Source organism: Quercus robur, chromosome 10, assembly GCF_932294415.1.
Source record: "Quercus robur chromosome 10, dhQueRobu3.1, whole genome shotgun sequence".
Classification (NCBI taxonomy): Eukaryota; Viridiplantae; Streptophyta; class Magnoliopsida; order Fagales; family Fagaceae; genus Quercus; species Quercus robur.
The window spans coordinates 20,379,014-20,398,264 of record NC_065543.1 but is presented as its reverse complement, the minus strand read 5'-3'; the positions used below and the strand labels follow the sequence as shown (position 1 = coordinate 20,398,264).

Sequence of the window (19,251 nt, the reverse complement as noted above, 5' to 3'; positions counted from 1 at the left end):
TGAGAATGCTCTAATTGAAGTTTAATATGGTTCTTAATTTGTTGATTTGTCAATTTATGCATCAATTTCACACTGTGATGAACACTGTAAATTAATTTTGAACTAAGATTTTTTTGATAAAAAATATCTTTTAATGGGATTAAACTAAGATGTTAATATCAAACCTTATAAACACCCCAATAGCTCATTTTGATGGGGGTAGCTTAGCTTGCCAAAAGAGCATCCAAAAAAGTCAAGATCAACCGGCCTATATAACTTGTGCGTGCCTAGCAAAACGGCGTTTTTAGAGATCCAATAGCAATTTAGAAGAGCAAACCAGTAGTGCATATGTATATTTTATTATAGAAAGAAAAGTAACCGATAAATGATACGAAAATGAAGCAAAAGACAGTACAAGTGGGTTTTGGCACTGTCACTGATTGGATTCGAGCTGGTCATGGATTCCCATACTCATTTTTCTAACCCCTCCACCACGTGCACACTTCATCACCTCCTTAACTCACCAATCACTTCTTTCAAGTCCCCAACTATCCTTAAATAAATATATATAAACAAAGATTTTGGATCCAATCCCACGCACACATACATACATAAATATATATGGATATGTACGCGGAGGGTCACACACACAACTGTTAAAAGTTTCAGATTTTTTCATGCCTAGTTGCCTATATTATATTTATCTGTGCATGCAAGAGCTAGTGTGAAAGGGCATGCATTTATAATATAATAGTACTGAAAGCATCACTGAGGAGATCATATATTTGATATATACTTCTTCTTGTTGAAGCAAAAACACAGAAAGAAGTTTCAAGTTTCTACCGGGTGAAGAAGATGGACAAGTACGAGGTAGTGAAGGATTTGGGAGTTGGGAATTTTGGCGTGGCAAGACTCTTGAGGCACAAGGAGACCAAGGAGCTTGTTGCCATGAAATACATCGAACGTGGCCTCAAGGTTTGTTTGTTACTGAGAAAATGAGTTTTTTTTTTTAGTTAATATTGCAATTGATTTAAAGTTAATTAAAAAGGGTGTGTGAGACTGAGTTGAATTGAGAATTATGTTTTGAGAAATCCCAAACATGGGAAAGAAATTTTTGTTAGGCTCTGTTTGTTTCCCGGGAAAAACAATGTAGGAAAGGAAAAGAAAGTTTCAGTCTTGGAATCTTACATTTTTTTCATGTTTTAGATGACCCCAGAAATAGATTTTCAAGTAAATGAGTCCAATTGTGATATTTGGTACTTGAATTTGAGTTATACTCGTTTTATTAATATCACTGGGTTCTAAATAATTTCACATATATTGCAGATTGATGAGAATGTGGCTAGAGAGATTATCAACCACAGATCACTTCGGCACCCCAACATAATCCGATTCAAGGAGGCTAGTTTTTATGTTTTCAAGAATTTGGCTAAAAGGGGTTTTGAATTTTCAAGTGAAGTTTTTTTTTTAATTTTGTTGTTTGTTTGTTACAATTTGCAGGTGGTTTTGACCCCCACACATTTGGCTATTGTGATGGAATATGCAGCCGGCGGAGAGCTTTTTGAACGAATCTGCAATGCCGGTAGATTCAGTGAAGATGAGGTAATTAGTATTACTCTCTCTCTTTTCACCTTTACTATAATAAGCTCTCTCTTTCACTCACTTTCTCTTGTTTAATTTTAATTGCAGTCATTTTCGTAGTTAATAATATGTGTTAATTTTTCTTTGATTGCTCAGGCTAGATACTTTTTTCAGCAGCTGATCTCTGGTGTCAATTATTGTCATTCCATGGTAACATTAAACTAACACTTTCGTTGATATTAATTGTAGTAAATACAATTATTTATCTTTTATTCTTATTTTACAGCAAATATGCCATAGAGATTTGAAGCTGGAAAACACACTTTTGGATGGAAGCCCTGCACCACGCTTGAAGATTTGTGATTTTGGTTATTCTAAGGTGTGTAAATTGGTTTCATATATTTACTTGTTCTTAGATTTTATTTTTTATAAATATATTCTTAACGTGGTTTTTTTTTTTTTTTTTTTTTTTCATGGTATAGTCATCTCTGCTTCATTCAAGACCCAAATCTACAGTTGGAACTCCGGCATATATTGCACCGGAGGTGCTTTCACGGCGAGAATATGACGGCAAGGTAAATCTCTTTGGAAAATTTTAATATTTTCCCCAGCATATTATTGGTCCTGGATGGCCTTTTTGTGTGTCTAGTGCTCCACATTTGGGTTTAATCATTGTCGTCTAACGTGCACATAAACTAGGATAAGTGTGCGAATAGTTTAAAAAATAAAAAAGCCTGATAATATTCATTTTGGAAAAGTAACCGTCCTATTATATGGATTACTCTTTATGCCTTGTTTGTACTGTGAAAGGGTTGGCTTCAATGTAAATTGCAAATCAAAATGGTGCATTTTAGCATTTCCTGCTGTTACATCAATAAGGTTGCCTTTATTTAATGTGCACTTAACATAGACCGTGACTTTTATAGACACTCCATGTGGCCTTCCGGTTTGAAACTTCAGTTTTGGCCGAATTTGAAGGCATGCTTGGTCTTTGCGCTGTATAAATTAATAACAACAATGGAGCACTTGTTGACTCCACTGGCTTATGATTGGTTCTTGAATGGTGGAGGTTTATCCCTTCAGCTTCCACCAACAACCATGTGAAAACTTAGTTTTGTCTTTACAAGTGTCACTTTTTTATTTTCTTAGTGGAAGAAGAGTCTTTGTTTTCTAGAACTATGCCATGCCATGGATGAGGTTAATAACATTTATAAAAAATAAATAAATAAATAAAAATTAGCCAAAGTGCAAAATACACTCCTAAAGTTTGAGGATCTTTCTGATTTTACCTCCTAAAGTTTCAAAATTTTGATCCGCTCTCTTACTTTAAGGGGTCGTTTTGATTGACAGCTCCTCCATTTACTTTTTGCTAATGTGTCTGTTAAGTATCACATATGACCCTTAAATGGGTCATCTCTTTATGCATATTATGTCTTCGATTAGTCATCATATATGGCCATACAAGTTTTCATGTTTGGCTCATAAAATCGTTTGATATCTTGGGAGTGTTAGTATACTAAAATTGGCCATACATGTTTATGTCACTAGCAACCACCCTAGATGCTGCATATGGTTACTAAATGTAGATAACGAGTGCAAGTTTGAGAGGGATTTAAAAATTTCCCCTTTCTGCGTAATTTTTATCTTAATTCATTTCTCTTATGTTTCTGGTCATGCTATCCAATAATAAGCAGCTTTCAAGTTTTTGTAAATCGTTTTTTAATGAAACACAACAAGATAAGGTTAACAGACCTGTTACATGGTATTCTCATTCACATTACAACTTTTAAGTAGCTTTAAACACAGCACTAACTTTAATTAGTTCATTGTAGAAACAATTATATCTTTCTTGCTTTCATTTAGATGGCAGATGTATGGTCATGTGGAGTGACTCTATATGTTATGCTGGTGGGAGCATATCCTTTCGAAGACCAAGATGATCCCAGGAATTTTAGGAAAACAATTCAGGTAAAAATATCATCTCCAAAGTTTAATAAATATGAGTGTTTGTTATTTTAGTGTTGACATTTTCTTCCTTTTTCGTCATTCTTTGGCAGAAAATAATGGCTGTTCAGTACAAAATCCCTGACTATGTTCACATATCTCAAGATTGCAAGCACCTGCTCTCTCGCTTATTTGTTGCAACTCCATCCAGGGTATGTATCATGCTACTGTTACTAAATTTGGTTCTGATCACTGAAATTTGGGTGAGCTACAATGTATTGCAGCTATCATGTCTGATTAGCTTGTCAATATCATATAAGTATTCTAGAAGACACCTTCTTAAACCTTTTGTTCTCATTGGAAATTACTTTTTAATGAACCCTACAAATTTTATCTTTCCCTATTTCTGGGAAATTTCCTTGGAGCATTAACATTATGTAGAGTAATAATGTGTTTGCTTACCATTTACTTTGTTATTGAAAAGCCATTTAGCATTGATGGCAAGATTGATTGGTATGGGTGCTCTATGGGGGCCCGTATAGGGCATGGATGAAGGAATTTTTTTCCTGATTGACATTGCAACCCCTCCATATACATGATGCCATTTATTGCTCATTCCACTTTTCTATGAAATGCTTAAGGGTTAGATAACTTTAGATTCATATTTTGAAAGTCATGCATTGTTTCATTTTCTGGGAAGGTGCTTATTTCTTACTCATAGTTAAGCTGTATCTTGCCCCTTTTTTTTGTGTGCAGTGTTCTTATTCTCTACATGGTTTCTGTGTAAAAATAGTATGTCACTGTCCATAACAAGGTGGCAATAGATCTAGCGAATTTATCCCAGTTACTCATTTCAAGTTTATATTGTTTTAGTTGGCATATCAGTATGACCTCTTCTATTAGGTTCACCTCAAAATTACCATCCCCCTTTTTTCCTTTTTTTCTTTTTTCTTTTTACATTTTTTAAATTGGAGCTCCTGGCAGGACTAAATCCACTCAGAAGGCCACTGTTTGTCACAATCTACTGCAAAGGCAGAATGCTCAGCATTACTTATCAAACCATATAACCTGAATTCCTAATATCCTATTGACTGTCTCAGAATTTAATGACTTTTTAGAGCAATTTATAGACTTGAAACCACACACTGCTTCTGAGGGTTTATATATTGGCTTAGTTGTAATTTGGTTTTCTTTGCTTAGAATGTGTCCCAAAGATTTGATTCATTTGAAGTGCAAATCATAAGCACTATGGGAGCACTCAGTGTCATTTCAGCTTGGCTGGATTCTAATAGAATTTAAGAAGGGGACAATCGGTGTGACTTATGCTTGTGCATTGATTCATTTGATTTAATCCCCAAAACAACTAGGGATCAGTAACACAGTATTTGTTCCTTTTAGTGGCTGGTGTGCTTAATTGACAGGTATGTGTCCTAGCCACTGCTTGAGTTATGTGTTTGTGACATGTACCTGTCATAATAAAAACACCTTTATTTAATGTTGAGTACTTGGATTGAGCTACTATTTTCTTATGGAACTAACAGCCATTGTTGGTCTTGCAGAGAATTACACTTAAAGACATCAAGAACCACCCTTGGTTTTTAAAGAACTTGCCAAGAGAACTAACAGAGTCTAATCAAGCTATCTATTACCAGAGAGACAACCCAAGCTTCTCTCTTCAAAGCGTGGATGAGATCATGAAAATTGTGGGGGAGGCAAGAAACCCACCTCCATCATCTAGGCCTGTCAGGGGCTTTGGCTGGGGAGCTGAAGAAAATGAGGAAGGTGGCGAAGACATAGATGCAGAGGTGGAGGAAGAAGATGATGAAGAAGATGAGTATGATAAGAGGGTCAAAGAGGTTCACGCAAGTGGAGAATTTCATATCAGTTAAGAAAATCATCTCTCTCTAAGCACTAGATAATTAAAGTGTCTAATTTTGTGACATTAATATTTACCAAATTTGTGTGTATAATAGTTAATAACTAATGCTACAAACTCAAACAATTGTCAATTCTGAGGGCTATATTTTCTTGCAGTGTAACTTGTAATGTTTGGCCTGTGCATCTAATCTAATATTTGTGTCACTATGGACTCCAAATCTATGAGAAAAGATGGTTGTTGGTTGTCATAAACTATAGTTGTATCATTTTGTCCTCGTCTCCTACTAATCATGCTTCAGGAGGTGCTTGCTCATCTTTAGTGGCCTGACCCAGGCATGGTATGCTATGAGGCTCTTCTGCTAATATTATCATCCTAGGCATAAAAATCGACTTGAAACAGTCATTATATACTTAAATAAACATGATTTATGTTGTTAATGATAAATCTCACTTGATAAAGTTCAAGATAAACTATCTTAGTAACCCATAAAACAATCTGATAGCCCCACATTTACTTCTTTAATAAAATAAAAGAATGTCAATAATCCACTAGTCAGAACTCAAAATCTTATTTGGAAAATTCTCCAAAACCTTATCAATTTATCAGAAATTCCCTTGACATGGGTTCAATTGAATGGCAACTCCAATCAATTCCAACCCATTCATCCGCAGTTATTGATCTTGAATTTGGGTGTTTAACCTTCTAAGCCAAATAGAGTGAACACTCATGTGGAAAACATCAAATCTCTTAGGAGGTCCATTCACAACAAAATGTCTTTGAACTTGTTTTACTCTCTTGTACATTCTCAAGTACTGCCTTTGAGATATGCCCATCAATATCTTTTTGATATTTGGTATGTCCTTCACTTCCACTTGTACAGAAAATGACTTCCAATTTAGAACATCACTGAAAGGTGGTACATAACTATCAGAAATCAACACTGGCACACACTCAGCATAGATTGCCTCCACAACTCTTGGACTTGCTACTTCATATCCACTTGGGCATAAGCAAAACCTACTCTTCTTCAACATTGAGTTATAAGATACTTTATCAGGAAGTTGGTCATAGACTTGCACATCTTGGTCTTTGTTTTTCCATTGCTCTAGTAGTAGGTACCTAATGTGGCCATGTAAACGACCTGCAAAGAAAGCAAGAATTGATCGGCGAGATGGGGCGAGGCCACCTATAAGCCCTGTGATTTCCCCTGTCTTAAGATGGATTTCTGGGAATGATGCATCCTTTGAAGGATTGAATCCTTCAGAAGTATTAGCATTGCACAGAACTCTAATAGACCTGTGAAACAAATGTGGAACAAAGGAAGATGCTTTTGGCCCCTGTAAATATTTCAAAAGATGGGACATCAATCCATAAAGAGCTTTGGTAATTCCAATAGAGCAAGTCATTCCAAAAGATAGGATTGCAATTAAAAAAGAGCTTTAGTAATTCTAATATAACAAGATATTCCAAATGATGGATAGGAAACAACTCAAAAGTAATTTAGGTGATACTACATAAATTTTAATACCAGGCCTATAAGCTTGGTTCAACCCAAGACAGCCCTGAAGCTAAAATAGGATTTGGAAGATTCAAATGTAGAACTCTGAATAGGCAATTAGATCTAAATGTAGAGGTCAGAATTATAGTTTCTTTTTAATTAGCAAAAACCCACTTGTGTCAACAATATTAAGAAGTCATAATCAGACCTTTAGCTCTCCACTCGAAAATTTAGCCAAACTATTTCACCAAGGCAGATCAAATTTTCAAAGTGGGTAAACCTAGAACTATTGTGAGATTTATTACTGTTTTATTAGAAATTAATGTTACTGTATGTATGTGCTGAATGCTGATACCAAGTATAATGTGTTACTGCTTACCTTTATCTCAAAAAAGGAAAAGAAAAAAAAGCATATGGTACGCGTTACTTATCAACAGTGCGCATTAAAATACTTCAATTTCTAACCAATTTAGTTAACTAGAGTTGGTTCAAAGGACAAGGTTACTCTTTTTATTAAAAAAATTCAACCACTTAGTTCAACAATTAATACTATGAAACACTTAATTTCTCAACTTATTGAAATGGTTTATTATTATTTGTGGGGTTAAAAAAAAGTAGTGAGTCTATATAAAAATTTGTGGGTAAAAGTGTCCATCACTCACAATCGACCACTTCAGCATGTTATGAAATTGGATATATCCTAATAATTATTACTTATAAATTTAAATTAAATTTGTAGCTAAAATTCTAAATTAGCAATAAAAAAAAAAGGGTAAAAAGTTTACCCAATCATGGCAAGACAGCATGAAATGATCAGCCCCAAGGCTTCGATTCCAAAAGGGATGTCTATTGGCAATGATGTGTATGTAGTCAACCACAGCACGTTCAATACCATCAATGTCCTTTGAATTGGGCTCGTATAGATACTGAACCATCATGACCACACTAAATGGAAGGAAGTACACTAGGGCCTCATCTGGGTCTCTTGTACGATAAAGTTGTCCCATCTCCATTTCATGGATGAACCTTCCCTCTGTGGAGTATATACTCCTACATGGACCATTATGAAACATTGGAAGCTCTCCTTCTTCGTATACATAGATCTTGAACACCTTCTCCATCTCTAGGTAACTCCTACAAAATTTAGAAAAAAAGAAAAATCAAAAACCAAAGAGAATTTAACTCTGATTAATATATAGTTGGGTCCAAGCATTGTGATTCATGTTTTTTTTTTTTTTTGGTAAACCTTGTGATTCATGTTGGTCCAATCTAAACAATTCCATTTGCTTTAATTGTAACCATTTTTGCTTATTATTTCCAATGACACAAACGAAATTACTTAATAGTGTACAGAGTTTGTGTCATGTTTCAGATTAGATTCCAATTTTCAATTTTGTCAATTAAAGCTATATGTGAAACTGTTTCAATTGGAAGCCAGTATTCATTTCTGTATTCTAGACAGTAGTGAAGCAAAGAAAAAGCAAGAAACCGTCATAAAACTTTGCAACTTACTCAAGCAACCAACTTCAATTTTATTGCATAGAAGATTCATTCACTTTTTTCACTTTAACGGAAACTTTCTTTCTCTACACATAACTTTCTCTATCTACTCCCTATGTTCAGTGGTAGTCAAATTGACTTATGAACAAGTTATTGGTGAAACATAATATTTTATCAACAGTTTCACGGTTTTTTTGCGCCATTACTATATATCCAAAATAATGAAGCTTCAAATTGAGGTTTGGAACTTTGAATTTACTAAAGTAAAACTTGGACCTAATGCAAAAAATGTTATAATTTTTTAGCATTTTTATGTAATTTCTCTAAATTAATAACAAAATCCATAAATGCATTAAAATTAAAAATGAAACAAGCGTAAGTACAATGTTGCACCTTCAATTATATGTCGAAGTTTAATTTTTTTTTTTTTTTTTTTTTTGAGAAATACATAAACATTTCATTCATCTGGAAAAGAGATACAACAGAGGGAGTAGACAACAACTATGAGAAAAACAACAAACAACTACACACCCCTAGGGCTGTCCACGGGTCGGTCCGGGTCGGGTTTGTGCCCAACCCGGAACCGACCCGACCAGATCGGGTGGGCAAACTTTCAACCCGCCGCCGACCGTCGGAGAAGTCGGTTCGGACGGGTTGGAACATCAACGAGCGGCGGTCGGGTTCGGTCGGAGTCGAGATCTGGAAAATAAAGAAAATCCGGCTAGAAAATGATGAAAATCGGCCAAATCCTTTGAGTTTTCGCTGAAAATAGCCAAGATCTCGACTAGATCCGGCGAAATCTCGCCGGATCTAGCCAAGAACTCAACTAGATCTAGCGAAATCTCGCCGGATCTAGTCAAGATCTAGCCAAAATACATCTCAAAACTCGCCGGAATTATCAAATAACGCCGGAATCTGGGTTTTGCTCGCGCGGAATCTGGGTTTTGCTCGCCGGAATCTGGGTTTCTCACCGGATTATGGGTTTTCGCCGGTCGGTTCGGGTTTTTCGGATTTTGGGGGGGAAAACCCGCCAACCGACCCGCCGGTTACGGGTTCTGGAGGCGGAGACCCGCCGCCGACCGTCACCATCGTCGGGTCGGCCGGTTTTCGGGTCGGATCGGACGGTTTTTTCGGGTGGGTCGGGTACCGGTTTTCTGTGGACAGCCCTACACACCCCTCTCCTCAACGAACCCGAAAGCCCAGCAATTAACTTGTGTTTGCATATTAAAATTTTGGGGTTTCTTTTTTTGGGATGTAGCAACCCCACTTAAATGCCCACTCTTTGGGCATAAAGGGGTATTGATGGGCTCATTAAAAGGAGAGGGAATACTTGTGGGTTCCGAGCTGGGTGATATTTGGGCCTCAGAGAAAGACATTGGAAAGCCCAAATCTAAGGCTTTGTCAACCACTTCCTTACCCTGCAATGAGGACCATTGGGAAACACGTGATAGCACAACAAAAGAGGGCGTTGGGCTTAAGGGGCATACCAGAGCATCATTGCTCTGGCTCTCTGACAGCACAACATTGGAGCTAGTATGATTTAACAACACCATAGAGTGCCTCGCTTGCTTCATACCCAGCCACGCTTGACTAGCAGCCACCGGAGTGTGCTGAACACCTGTGATCTCCGCCATTCTTTCCTCCTCCGACCCTCCTCTGCTAGCAGCACAATGTTTCTCAAAGACCCCCTTAAATCCATTGCTTTTTCTGGTCCAACCCCCAAAATGCCAAAGACATTCGACCTCACCAAGACCCAAAACACCACAAATAAAGCAAAAGAAAGGAAGACACTCCATATGAAACCAAGAACTAAACATTAACTGGAAGACCTTTATTTCCATATCTACAAACCTTAGATCCGAACCCACCTTCTAGGCAGTACTTTGAGTGGACTTGAAGGCTCACGCGCACACCTCTAAGAGATCCGATCTCGTGGTTGAGATGGAGATTTCATTTTCCTCTTCTGTAGTGAGTTGAAAATGCTAAAATCCCCCAGTGATTATTAGATCCATGTTGCTGAGTGGGTTTTCTCAAACCTTGTAGGCGACTAAACTTAGAGAAGCCCATATAGGAAGAGGGAGGGAGGGCTTGTACTAAGGCAAGAGAAGACAAAAACTCCTACTGGGGGAGAGAGAAAGTACTTCTTTCGAAGTTTAATTTTATCAGTAAACTATCAGTGGGTTAATTTAGTACCTAAAATTTTGAAAATAATTCAAGTTTAATATGTATTTAATCGGTGAATTTAACTTGACTCGCTAATATTTCAAGTTTCGGCAAATAAACCGGTGTGATTCACTATTCACTAACCACAAACACCTAAAATCTATAATTGACACGGTTGACATAAATTGTTGTTGGAGACAATCTGCTATAGTGAGTCAGTCTACTCAGACTGAGTTTTGAGCTAAGTAAGTTTCAAAACGTTGCTACTGTTACATTAGAAGTATAAGGAATAAACATTAACATATACTGTATGATATAAGATACCTATGAAAGGCATTTGCATTCCTATATATTGGGCCCCAAGGAACGTAGTCTGGGTCTTGATGAGTTGATGTCAAATTCCTGACCAGAGCAGCTTCTCTTATAGCAGACCTGGCTTTACTCAAACTTGCTTCAATTTTCTGCAACTTTCTGTGTCTTTTAGAAGTCACAAAACCTTCATTAAACCCCTTTTGCTTCAATGTTGTCTCTTTCTTTTGTCCCTATATACCCAACAACATAAAAAATGCAAGAGTAATATTAGTAACAAAGTTAGTGAATTAAGAAAATTTAAATGTTGAATGAAAAATTGAGAGTAATTATTAATTCTTACGAGAGTGGGAGGTGATGTTTCTCTAGAATTTGTAGAGCTAAATGGAGTTGGAGCTTCTGATGTTTCTTTTGAATTAGATGGAGTTGGTGCTTCTGATGCTTCATTGTGTTGTGAAGAACTATTAATAAATTGAGTTGGAGTGGGAGCTTCTGCTTCTGCTACATCAACCAATTCAGAGGTTTTCTCTATGGAGAAAGTTGTAGAATTGAAACTCAAGAAACAGATTATAACAATTAGAGGTATAATTATGAGTAAGAGAACCAAAAAAGAAGCAAAAGAAGAGCGAGTGACAAATGAAGAGAACAATGGCTTGTCCATCTATGATTCCACAAGCTTCTATAGTTCTAGCATAACCACGCTATCCAGAATCTAGTTCAATTACAGAGAGAGTAAATAATATATTATGGTGTGGGATTCGTTACTTAATTTGTACTTATTCTTTGCTTGTTGCGCATGTTTAATATGCTTGTTGTCTTGATAGAAACGTTCAGTATATGGCCAAATTAAAAGGGTGGGTCTTGTGTGGCAAAGCAAGTTTTTTTTTTGTGTGGCAAAGCAAGTTGATGTGTTTGCCATGCACTTACTTCAAATTTGGTCTTGTTTGTCACAATTGGATCCGACGATTTATTTTCAATTTTGATTCTTTTCTGTCATAAAATCTTGTATAGAGTCCTGGTGATTTTAAAATTATCCTTCTGAAAAAAAAAACAAAAAATTCGAAATAGAGGAAATAAAAATTTAGAGTAGTTAACAAATTTGTCGGTGTACCACTACAAGAGAGGCATAGTGGATATATATGTGTGTGTGTGTGTGTGTGTGTGTGTGTGTGTGTGTGAGAGAGAGAGAGAGAGAGAGAGAGAGGAATAGTGGATTGTACATGACATATTTATTGTAATTTATACTTAATAATACTAAATACACTTCCAAAAATAACCTCTGTATAAATTAAGGAGTATTAAAAAAAAAGTTTAAGTTAAGGGTATAAGGGTAAATTACTTCAAAATTAACATTCAAATTTCCTAAAATTAGGACACACATTTTATACTTTCCCTCACACTCCCAAAAGTTACTATAACTTTTGAATGGAGTTTGTAATGTACATTTGTATTAGAACCTTTTTACCCCTCACTTGTGTGTACGTTTGTTTCTAAAAAAAAATGATACACATTTTAGACATTAACTGCAACTAATTGCGGCTACAATTTAAAATTTTCATCTTTTTTTTTTTTTTTTTTTTAAGCCTCTTAACACAGGCATGCTAAAATTTCTTGTATGTTCTTAATTTTTATAGTCACTATCAACATTAGAATCACTTATGTGCAAATAATGATCATGTTTTATATTTTATGTAAATTATAATTATTTTCACACTATTTGAGAGTAGTTTAATTAGGGGTGGCAATTCATGTTCGCGTGTCGAGTTTGTGTCGTGTCAACTCATGAGTATTTGACTATATAAATCAACACTAACCCAACATATTTATTAAACAGGCTAAAATTCCTCAATCCTAGCACGACCCATTTATTAAATAAGTCAGTCGTATCGACCTGTTTATTAGATTTTATCAAAATGAAAAAAAAAATTATAACAAACAAATAAATATTTTTAATATAAAATTCAAAATTAATGAGTAACTGCATCATAAATAATCATTCAAAACTAAAGTATATCTCAATATCACAAATAATTAATCACAGCCAAAGAAATAAACCACAACAACTAATAAGTTTATATACTTAGGGTTTGAAAAGTATATTGGTAAAATGTCATTTGATTAAACGGGTCAGACAGGTCAAACGGGTTCCATATGTTGAACACTAACTCAACCTATTTATTAAACGGGTCAGTCGTATCAATCCGAATATGACACAAACTCATTAAGCCTTAACCCATAACCTGCTAATTTCGTGTCATGTCATGTCATGTCGTGTCGTGTCGGGTTCACGAGTCGTGTCCAATTTTATCACTCCTAAGTTTAATAACCTATTTAAATGTACTTCAATAACCAGCCCACTATGTGATGTTAAACTTCTTTTTTTTTTTTTTAGTTTTGGACACAACTTGTGTCAAGTGCATTAGTGCACTAGACATGTTAGGATATAGGCACCTATCCAAAATTGGACATATATTTGCATACTAACATGTCTAGTGCAACTTATGCATGGGATACAATCCCAGTCCTTTAGTTTTTACAATGTAGGTGATATTTTATCATAACTCTCTTGTATTAGGACAAGAGACTCTGTCATTTTTTTAAGTGAGTGTGTTGGGCAGGGGAAAGGGGGTGGTGTCAAATTCAAACCTAAATTAAATTTTCTCACCATAGAAGTAACACCAAACAATGTAACAAAGCCGCAAGGGAACATCATTTGATACATTTTCTTTAAAACATAAATATGTACATGTTTTCAAAACTACCATTATTAATTTAAATTTTAATGAAATAGAGGTATTGACTTTTTTTTTTTTTTTTTAAAAAAGAAATGACATATTTGAAAATTTATTTAGTAGCCTTTTAAAAAATAATACTACATTTTGAGACATCCTAGGATAGAATATAGAACTAAAAATTCGAGAATCATGGAATCTTATCATTCCTATTTGTATGCCACAAGGCCCTAGACAACTTTACACCACACATCGTCACTAAGGAAAACACTAAAAGTATTACAAATGTTATTATATAATGCTTACAAACTAATGTGACAATAAATGTTATTACTGGGCTTCAAATATATAATAAGTGAATATTTGAATTGTTTTTTTGTTATTTGATGACAGTAACACATCATGTTGTAAGCTCTTTGTAATAGTATTCCTGGCATCACTTCTTTACTAAAGTTTAAAAGGGAAAATAAAATTCTAAAATCACATGAGATTGACCTCCAAATTATTTTCGTACACATGTAAAGTTTTGGCACCTTAACGCACGTACCTGTTAGCCTAGAGTGATAATGGGTTGGGTTTTTGATGCGTGTTTAGGTTTGGGCTAATTGAAAATAGCTCCACTCTTTTAAATCCAATTAATTTACACGTACTGCAACAATATTGAAATGTAATTATATTATATTATGAAAAAAATTATGTAAGTAAAATTATCATGTAATATAGGTAAAATTTTGAACCCATAATCATTATTGTAAAGGAGGGTAAAATAGTTATAGTTCTTGGAGTTCAACCCAATTTTTGAAACAGACCATTCGGTGAGCTTTTAGTTTTTACTAATGAAGTATTTTTGTTAGATATATATACAGGATTTATTTTCCCAGTTTTAAGCTCAAAGAAGAAAAAAATAGTTTCCCTCTTGTTTGTGAATTCATGTTTGGCCAGCACTAATAATGTATTATCTAAAACAAGCTTGTTGTTACTGTTTACTTGGTAGCTCATTATTTGTCCAACTCCATACACTTCCTATTAAACATATATATTTGGTTTAGTACCATCAGAAGTAGTCAACTGTTTTGATATCTTGGGTCAGAAGATATGCTAGTACGAACTACTACAAAGTATAAAAATAATACTAAATTCTACCCAGAAAAATAATAATAATAATAATCTTTTGACTACTTTTACTAAGCCTGTTGTTTGTTTGTTTGTTTTTGGTTGTATTTTTTCAATTTTTGTTGCATAAATAGACAACTCCAATTGTTTTTGGCTATATTGATTCCTCTTTTTTCCTTATTTTTGAAATAAATTTATCTTTATATTTCAACATAAACTAAAGCACATCCATATATTGGCCAAAGTTATGTAGCATGTGAATGATAATGTGCCATTTCCCATTGGCATGCATATTTATATACATGCATGATCGATGTGGTATTGACAAGCAGAGACTATATATATGAATATGATATGCTTACTCCTCAGTCATTGTAATTTCCAATGATTATTATTATTTTTCACTTATCTATTTCAAAATAATAGCTGGTGACTTTCCTTGAGGTGAGTTTCACAAATTTTTTAATATGCATGCATCTATGTACTCTAACATACGTTGTGTTAAATGGGAAATAATAGTTCAACCAAATATACTGTTAAGTATAAAAAATAATATAGATAATTCAGATCAGCACAAACAAGTGAAGTAAATAGTCTCAACATAATTCACTACAATAGCAACTGCTTAATTAATTAACTGAGTCCATCTCTAAAAATTGAAACTTCCAGCACAACACCATTATTCCTCTTAATCAGCTCAAACACACAAACATCTTCTAATTGCAGCCTATTTGCCTCTGCAAATGTAGACCATCCAGAAGAAAATGAACCTGATCGTTTCCCTACAGCAATCGAAAACAACACCTCCCATGATTTATCCCCAACTTTAAGCGTGACATAGTGTCCACTTTGAATATACTTTTCCTGGGTAAAGCGAACTGGTATACTCTGCACAAGATAGATAGCATTGTATTCATTAGGACTATATATATACTAGCAAAACCTTGACAACGTTATGCTAATGCATGCTTAATTTAAATTGAAAGCTTACCAAGTACCATGCAGTCACAAAAGATTGTTGCATGACAACCATGAAATGAGGATTTTTCGATTTGAAGCCACTAGCTTTCTTAAGAGCTTTAGCTTTTTCTATCTTAGTCAACTGTCCGCTCCTTGCATGAAGCTCGGATTTTTGGCTCCTAATTCTGCCACTTGTAGAAGTAGTTTTCATTTTCTTCCCACGTGGTAAGAGTGATGTATCCCTTCGCTTTGGGCGTAGAGGACATGAGTTGGGTAAGATTTGAATAGAAGTATCACTCTCATCGGTATCTTCTTCGTCACACTGACCCTCCTCATGACCATTGGAGCTTTTGGAAGGATAGTCTACTTCTGTTGCACTCGGATCAAATATGAGCACGTGAAAATGTGAATTTTCCTCATATCTGAAAACTACTAAGTAACCCAGCTTCAGAGAGTAATACTCGGCAAATTCTCGCCAGCCCTTTTGTAACCAAACCTCACCTTCGTGTTTGGTCAGCCCTACCTCCCATTTTGCACCATTTGGAAGCGTAAGGATTGCCAAGCTGGATAATTTTTCTCCATATTTACTCGTAAATTTTTTTGGAATGGTCTACAAATTAAGAATCTTCAGTTAATAATACATCTAAATGCAATGCAAGCATTAATTGTAATATACACACACAAAATCATATGCAGTTTTCAAAATTTGCAAATAAATATACCAAGATGAATATCATATATACACGCATGGTACAATCTGAATAAAACAAACAGCTAGCCAATAAGTCCATGTTTCTTAATTAATTACTATCACATTTTTTGACTCAAAAGGAGAGTGAGAGATGTAAGTATTCTTACAAGCCTGCCATTGCGAAGATTTTTGTGGAGAATAATCTGGAAAAAATGTGTCCCTTCCGTAAGATCACATGGGGCATCTGCATGGCATCTTCGGTTTTGATAAGTCATATCAGTTGAACTTGAAAGTGTTGCACTGCATGTGTACATATGACATTTGAGTGTAAGATACTAAAATGCACCATTAAGAATAATTAAATTCAAGGAAAATATTAAAATACTATCAATTTATTATAAAATGCCTCCGAATTGACATGATTATAAATAATATTAAAGTCATATCAACAATATAATAAAAATTCTTGAATTACTTTTTTGCTATGTTTAAAAGTTAACGCATCATTTTATAAGAAATATAATTTTTATTTATCTTAGAATCACCGTAAATCCAATTAAATAGAGTAGAGAGAGTAGTCAATTTAATCAATCATATATATATAATTTTTTTATAAAATATATATATATATATATAAGCAATCATAGCCATAGTTGTTAAACTTGGACTAGTGTAAGCTCTTGGCTACTTTAATCATACACTTCCTGTTATTAAAATGTCAAATTTATTTTGGTATAAATCTTTTGTTCCATAAGAGAGTTATTGTTTCCACTATCATTGAATGCTCATTAAGCTAGTGATATATGTCTCAGAAAAATAAAAAATAAAGAATCAAAGAAATATACAGACCACCATACATGGTAGTCAAAATTTATTTGGAAGTAGGATGTAAAGAAATTTCAGGCCTTTGTCAAAAAATTGAAGAGGAATATATATATTTGTCATTTATGGTTGGATCTTATCAGCAAATTATTAGCAAGAATTAAGAGATAACCATTCTGACTACCTATATCACCTTAATAGCTTACATATAAGTATAAGAGGACATTTTGTGTTTCAATGGAGTCATCCACAACCACAAGAATGAAGAATCACATAATAAAAGATGTAAGCTTTTTTACATTAGATGATCGAGTCAAAAAAAAAAAAAAACAAAAATAAGAAGTGAAAGTGAGTTCTAGAAAATATACCCAACAGTAGTATAGCACTCTGAACTAAGCTTTTGGCTGGGCAAAACGTGTTGAGCGAGCGGTCTTGTGAGTTGTGAATGTGATGGGTATCTCTCTCTCTCTCTTCCAAAAACAAAGAAAAGAAAGATGAAACTTTTTTTGAAGATTTGAGCTACAAAGCCTTTCACCCAAAAGTCTCTTTTCTTTTCAAATCTCCAATTCCAAACCGTTTGTTTTTTGTGTGTGTGTGGGGGAACAGTACTGTGTTGCTTTGACTGTCCAATGTCTCCCCGTTTGTTTGTTTGCGTGTGTGTGTCGGAACAGTACTGCTGCACAGAGCAGTTAGCAGAGGCCTCAGTCCACACTGTATCCCATTTATTTGAGCTAAATACTCGTAGAAAATTATAAGAAAGCCAAAAGAATGAGTTTTTAAAAGCTAAATTAGGATGAGATTATTTCTATCAAATGTGTAAAAATAAAATTGTACTTGAAAAGAATTGTGAATTTTTTTTATAAAAGAAATTCTCCTCCTCACTCCTCACACCGATTTGGGATCCCATCATCTTGGCCTCACACTGGTGATAGCAAATCTGGGTGGCAGTGAACAGCGACACCGGCATTGAAGCAGTGAAACGGAGTTGAATGCCTAATCTAAGAAAGAGGGAGAGAGAGATCAAATCTGAAAACATGTCTTGGCTAATGGAATTGGAATTGGAGAGAAAAGTCTGAAAATATGTGGGAAATGGGAAGTTGTGCTAGTCCGTAAGTTAACGTGTGTGGAGTAAAAAGCTGACAAAAGGATGGGAATTTTGAGTTTTTTGGTTTTATCACAAACCATTTTAGTTTTTCTACCAACCCCCTCTCACGTAATATCTCATTTCTCACCCACTACCCCTTCTTTTTTTATTTTCTTTGTTTGGCCTTATACTTTTATCTTTGTTCTTTTTTTTTTGTTCTTTTTTTTTTATAATAATCTTATAAGCTTAACAAGTTTAATGGCTTAGCAAATTAACTTTTACCAAATAATTAAAGTTATAAATATACAAATAATATTTATTTATCTTTAAAATATATACAAATAATATATATATATTAAATATCGGTAAACCCGAAACGGTACATCGGTATTAACCGATACCAAAATATATCGTTCTGCTGGTCAAACCAATATAACCTCTAGTACGAGATTGACTCCCTTGGATTAGAGTCATATCAAAAATATGATAAAAATTCATGAGTTACTCTTTTGTTTTGTTTAAAAATTAACACATCATTTTATGAGAGATATAATAAAATTTGCAATAATTTCCAATTAAAAAGAGCAAAGAGTATTCAATTTAATCAATCATAAGCATAGTTTTTCAACTTGGACTTAGATTACGCTCTTGGTAACTCAGATCATCGATTTATTCTCTCTATCATAATTCGAGTCTTTTTATCATAATAGAAAAAATATTTTTAAAATATTGATAAATCAATCTAAAACATACAAAAGAATTTTATATTAACATATATATATATATATAATGATATATAGGACAAATTATATTTTTTCTCCCCTAGCTATATGGTGCACTTGCAATGTCTCCAATAATAAATATTGACTATATATAAACTTTATTTCCTATAATTCGAATTTTCATCAAATTTAATAAAATATTCAAATTTCTTATAGACAAATTTTACAAAGTATTTAACTTTTTTCATTAAATTTGACAAAATCCTAGTGACAA

General features: G+C 34.3%; 3 protein-coding genes across 3 annotated transcripts; 1 reads left to right on the top strand and 2 right to left on the bottom strand.

The window, feature by feature from the left end:
• The first annotated feature begins 285 nt into the window (after window positions 1-285).
• Window positions 286-5,586, top strand: LOC126701399 (serine/threonine-protein kinase SRK2A-like). Its single transcript, XM_050399478.1, has 9 exons — window positions 286-954; window positions 1,306-1,380; window positions 1,480-1,581; window positions 1,717-1,770; window positions 1,847-1,939; window positions 2,043-2,135; window positions 3,424-3,528; window positions 3,618-3,716; window positions 5,064-5,586. Exons 1-9 carry the CDS (start codon window positions 835-837, stop codon window positions 5,391-5,393), a joined length of 1,071 nt encoding a protein of 356 aa, XP_050255435.1. The 5' UTR covers window positions 286-834; the 3' UTR covers window positions 5,394-5,586.
• A 346-nt stretch (window positions 5,587-5,932) lies between these two features.
• Window positions 5,933-11,609, bottom strand: LOC126701398 (probable glycosyltransferase At5g03795). Its single transcript, XM_050399477.1, has 4 exons — window positions 11,197-11,609; window positions 10,869-11,086; window positions 7,667-8,015; window positions 5,933-6,720 (listed from the first exon to the last, which is right to left on the bottom strand). Exons 1-4 carry the CDS (start codon window positions 11,512-11,514, stop codon window positions 6,055-6,057), a joined length of 1,551 nt encoding a protein of 516 aa, XP_050255434.1. The 5' UTR covers window positions 11,515-11,609; the 3' UTR covers window positions 5,933-6,054.
• Window positions 11,610-15,214: 3,605 nt separating this feature from the next.
• LOC126703526 (B3 domain-containing transcription factor VRN1-like) lies at window positions 15,215-18,378 on the bottom strand. Its single transcript, XM_050402483.1, has 4 exons — window positions 17,540-18,378; window positions 16,517-16,649; window positions 15,690-16,268; window positions 15,215-15,586 (listed from the first exon to the last, which is right to left on the bottom strand). Exons 2-4 carry the CDS (start codon window positions 16,622-16,624, stop codon window positions 15,332-15,334), a joined length of 942 nt encoding a protein of 313 aa, XP_050258440.1. The 5' UTR covers window positions 16,625-16,649; window positions 17,540-18,378; the 3' UTR covers window positions 15,215-15,331.
• Between the last annotated feature and the right edge of the window lie 873 nt (window positions 18,379-19,251).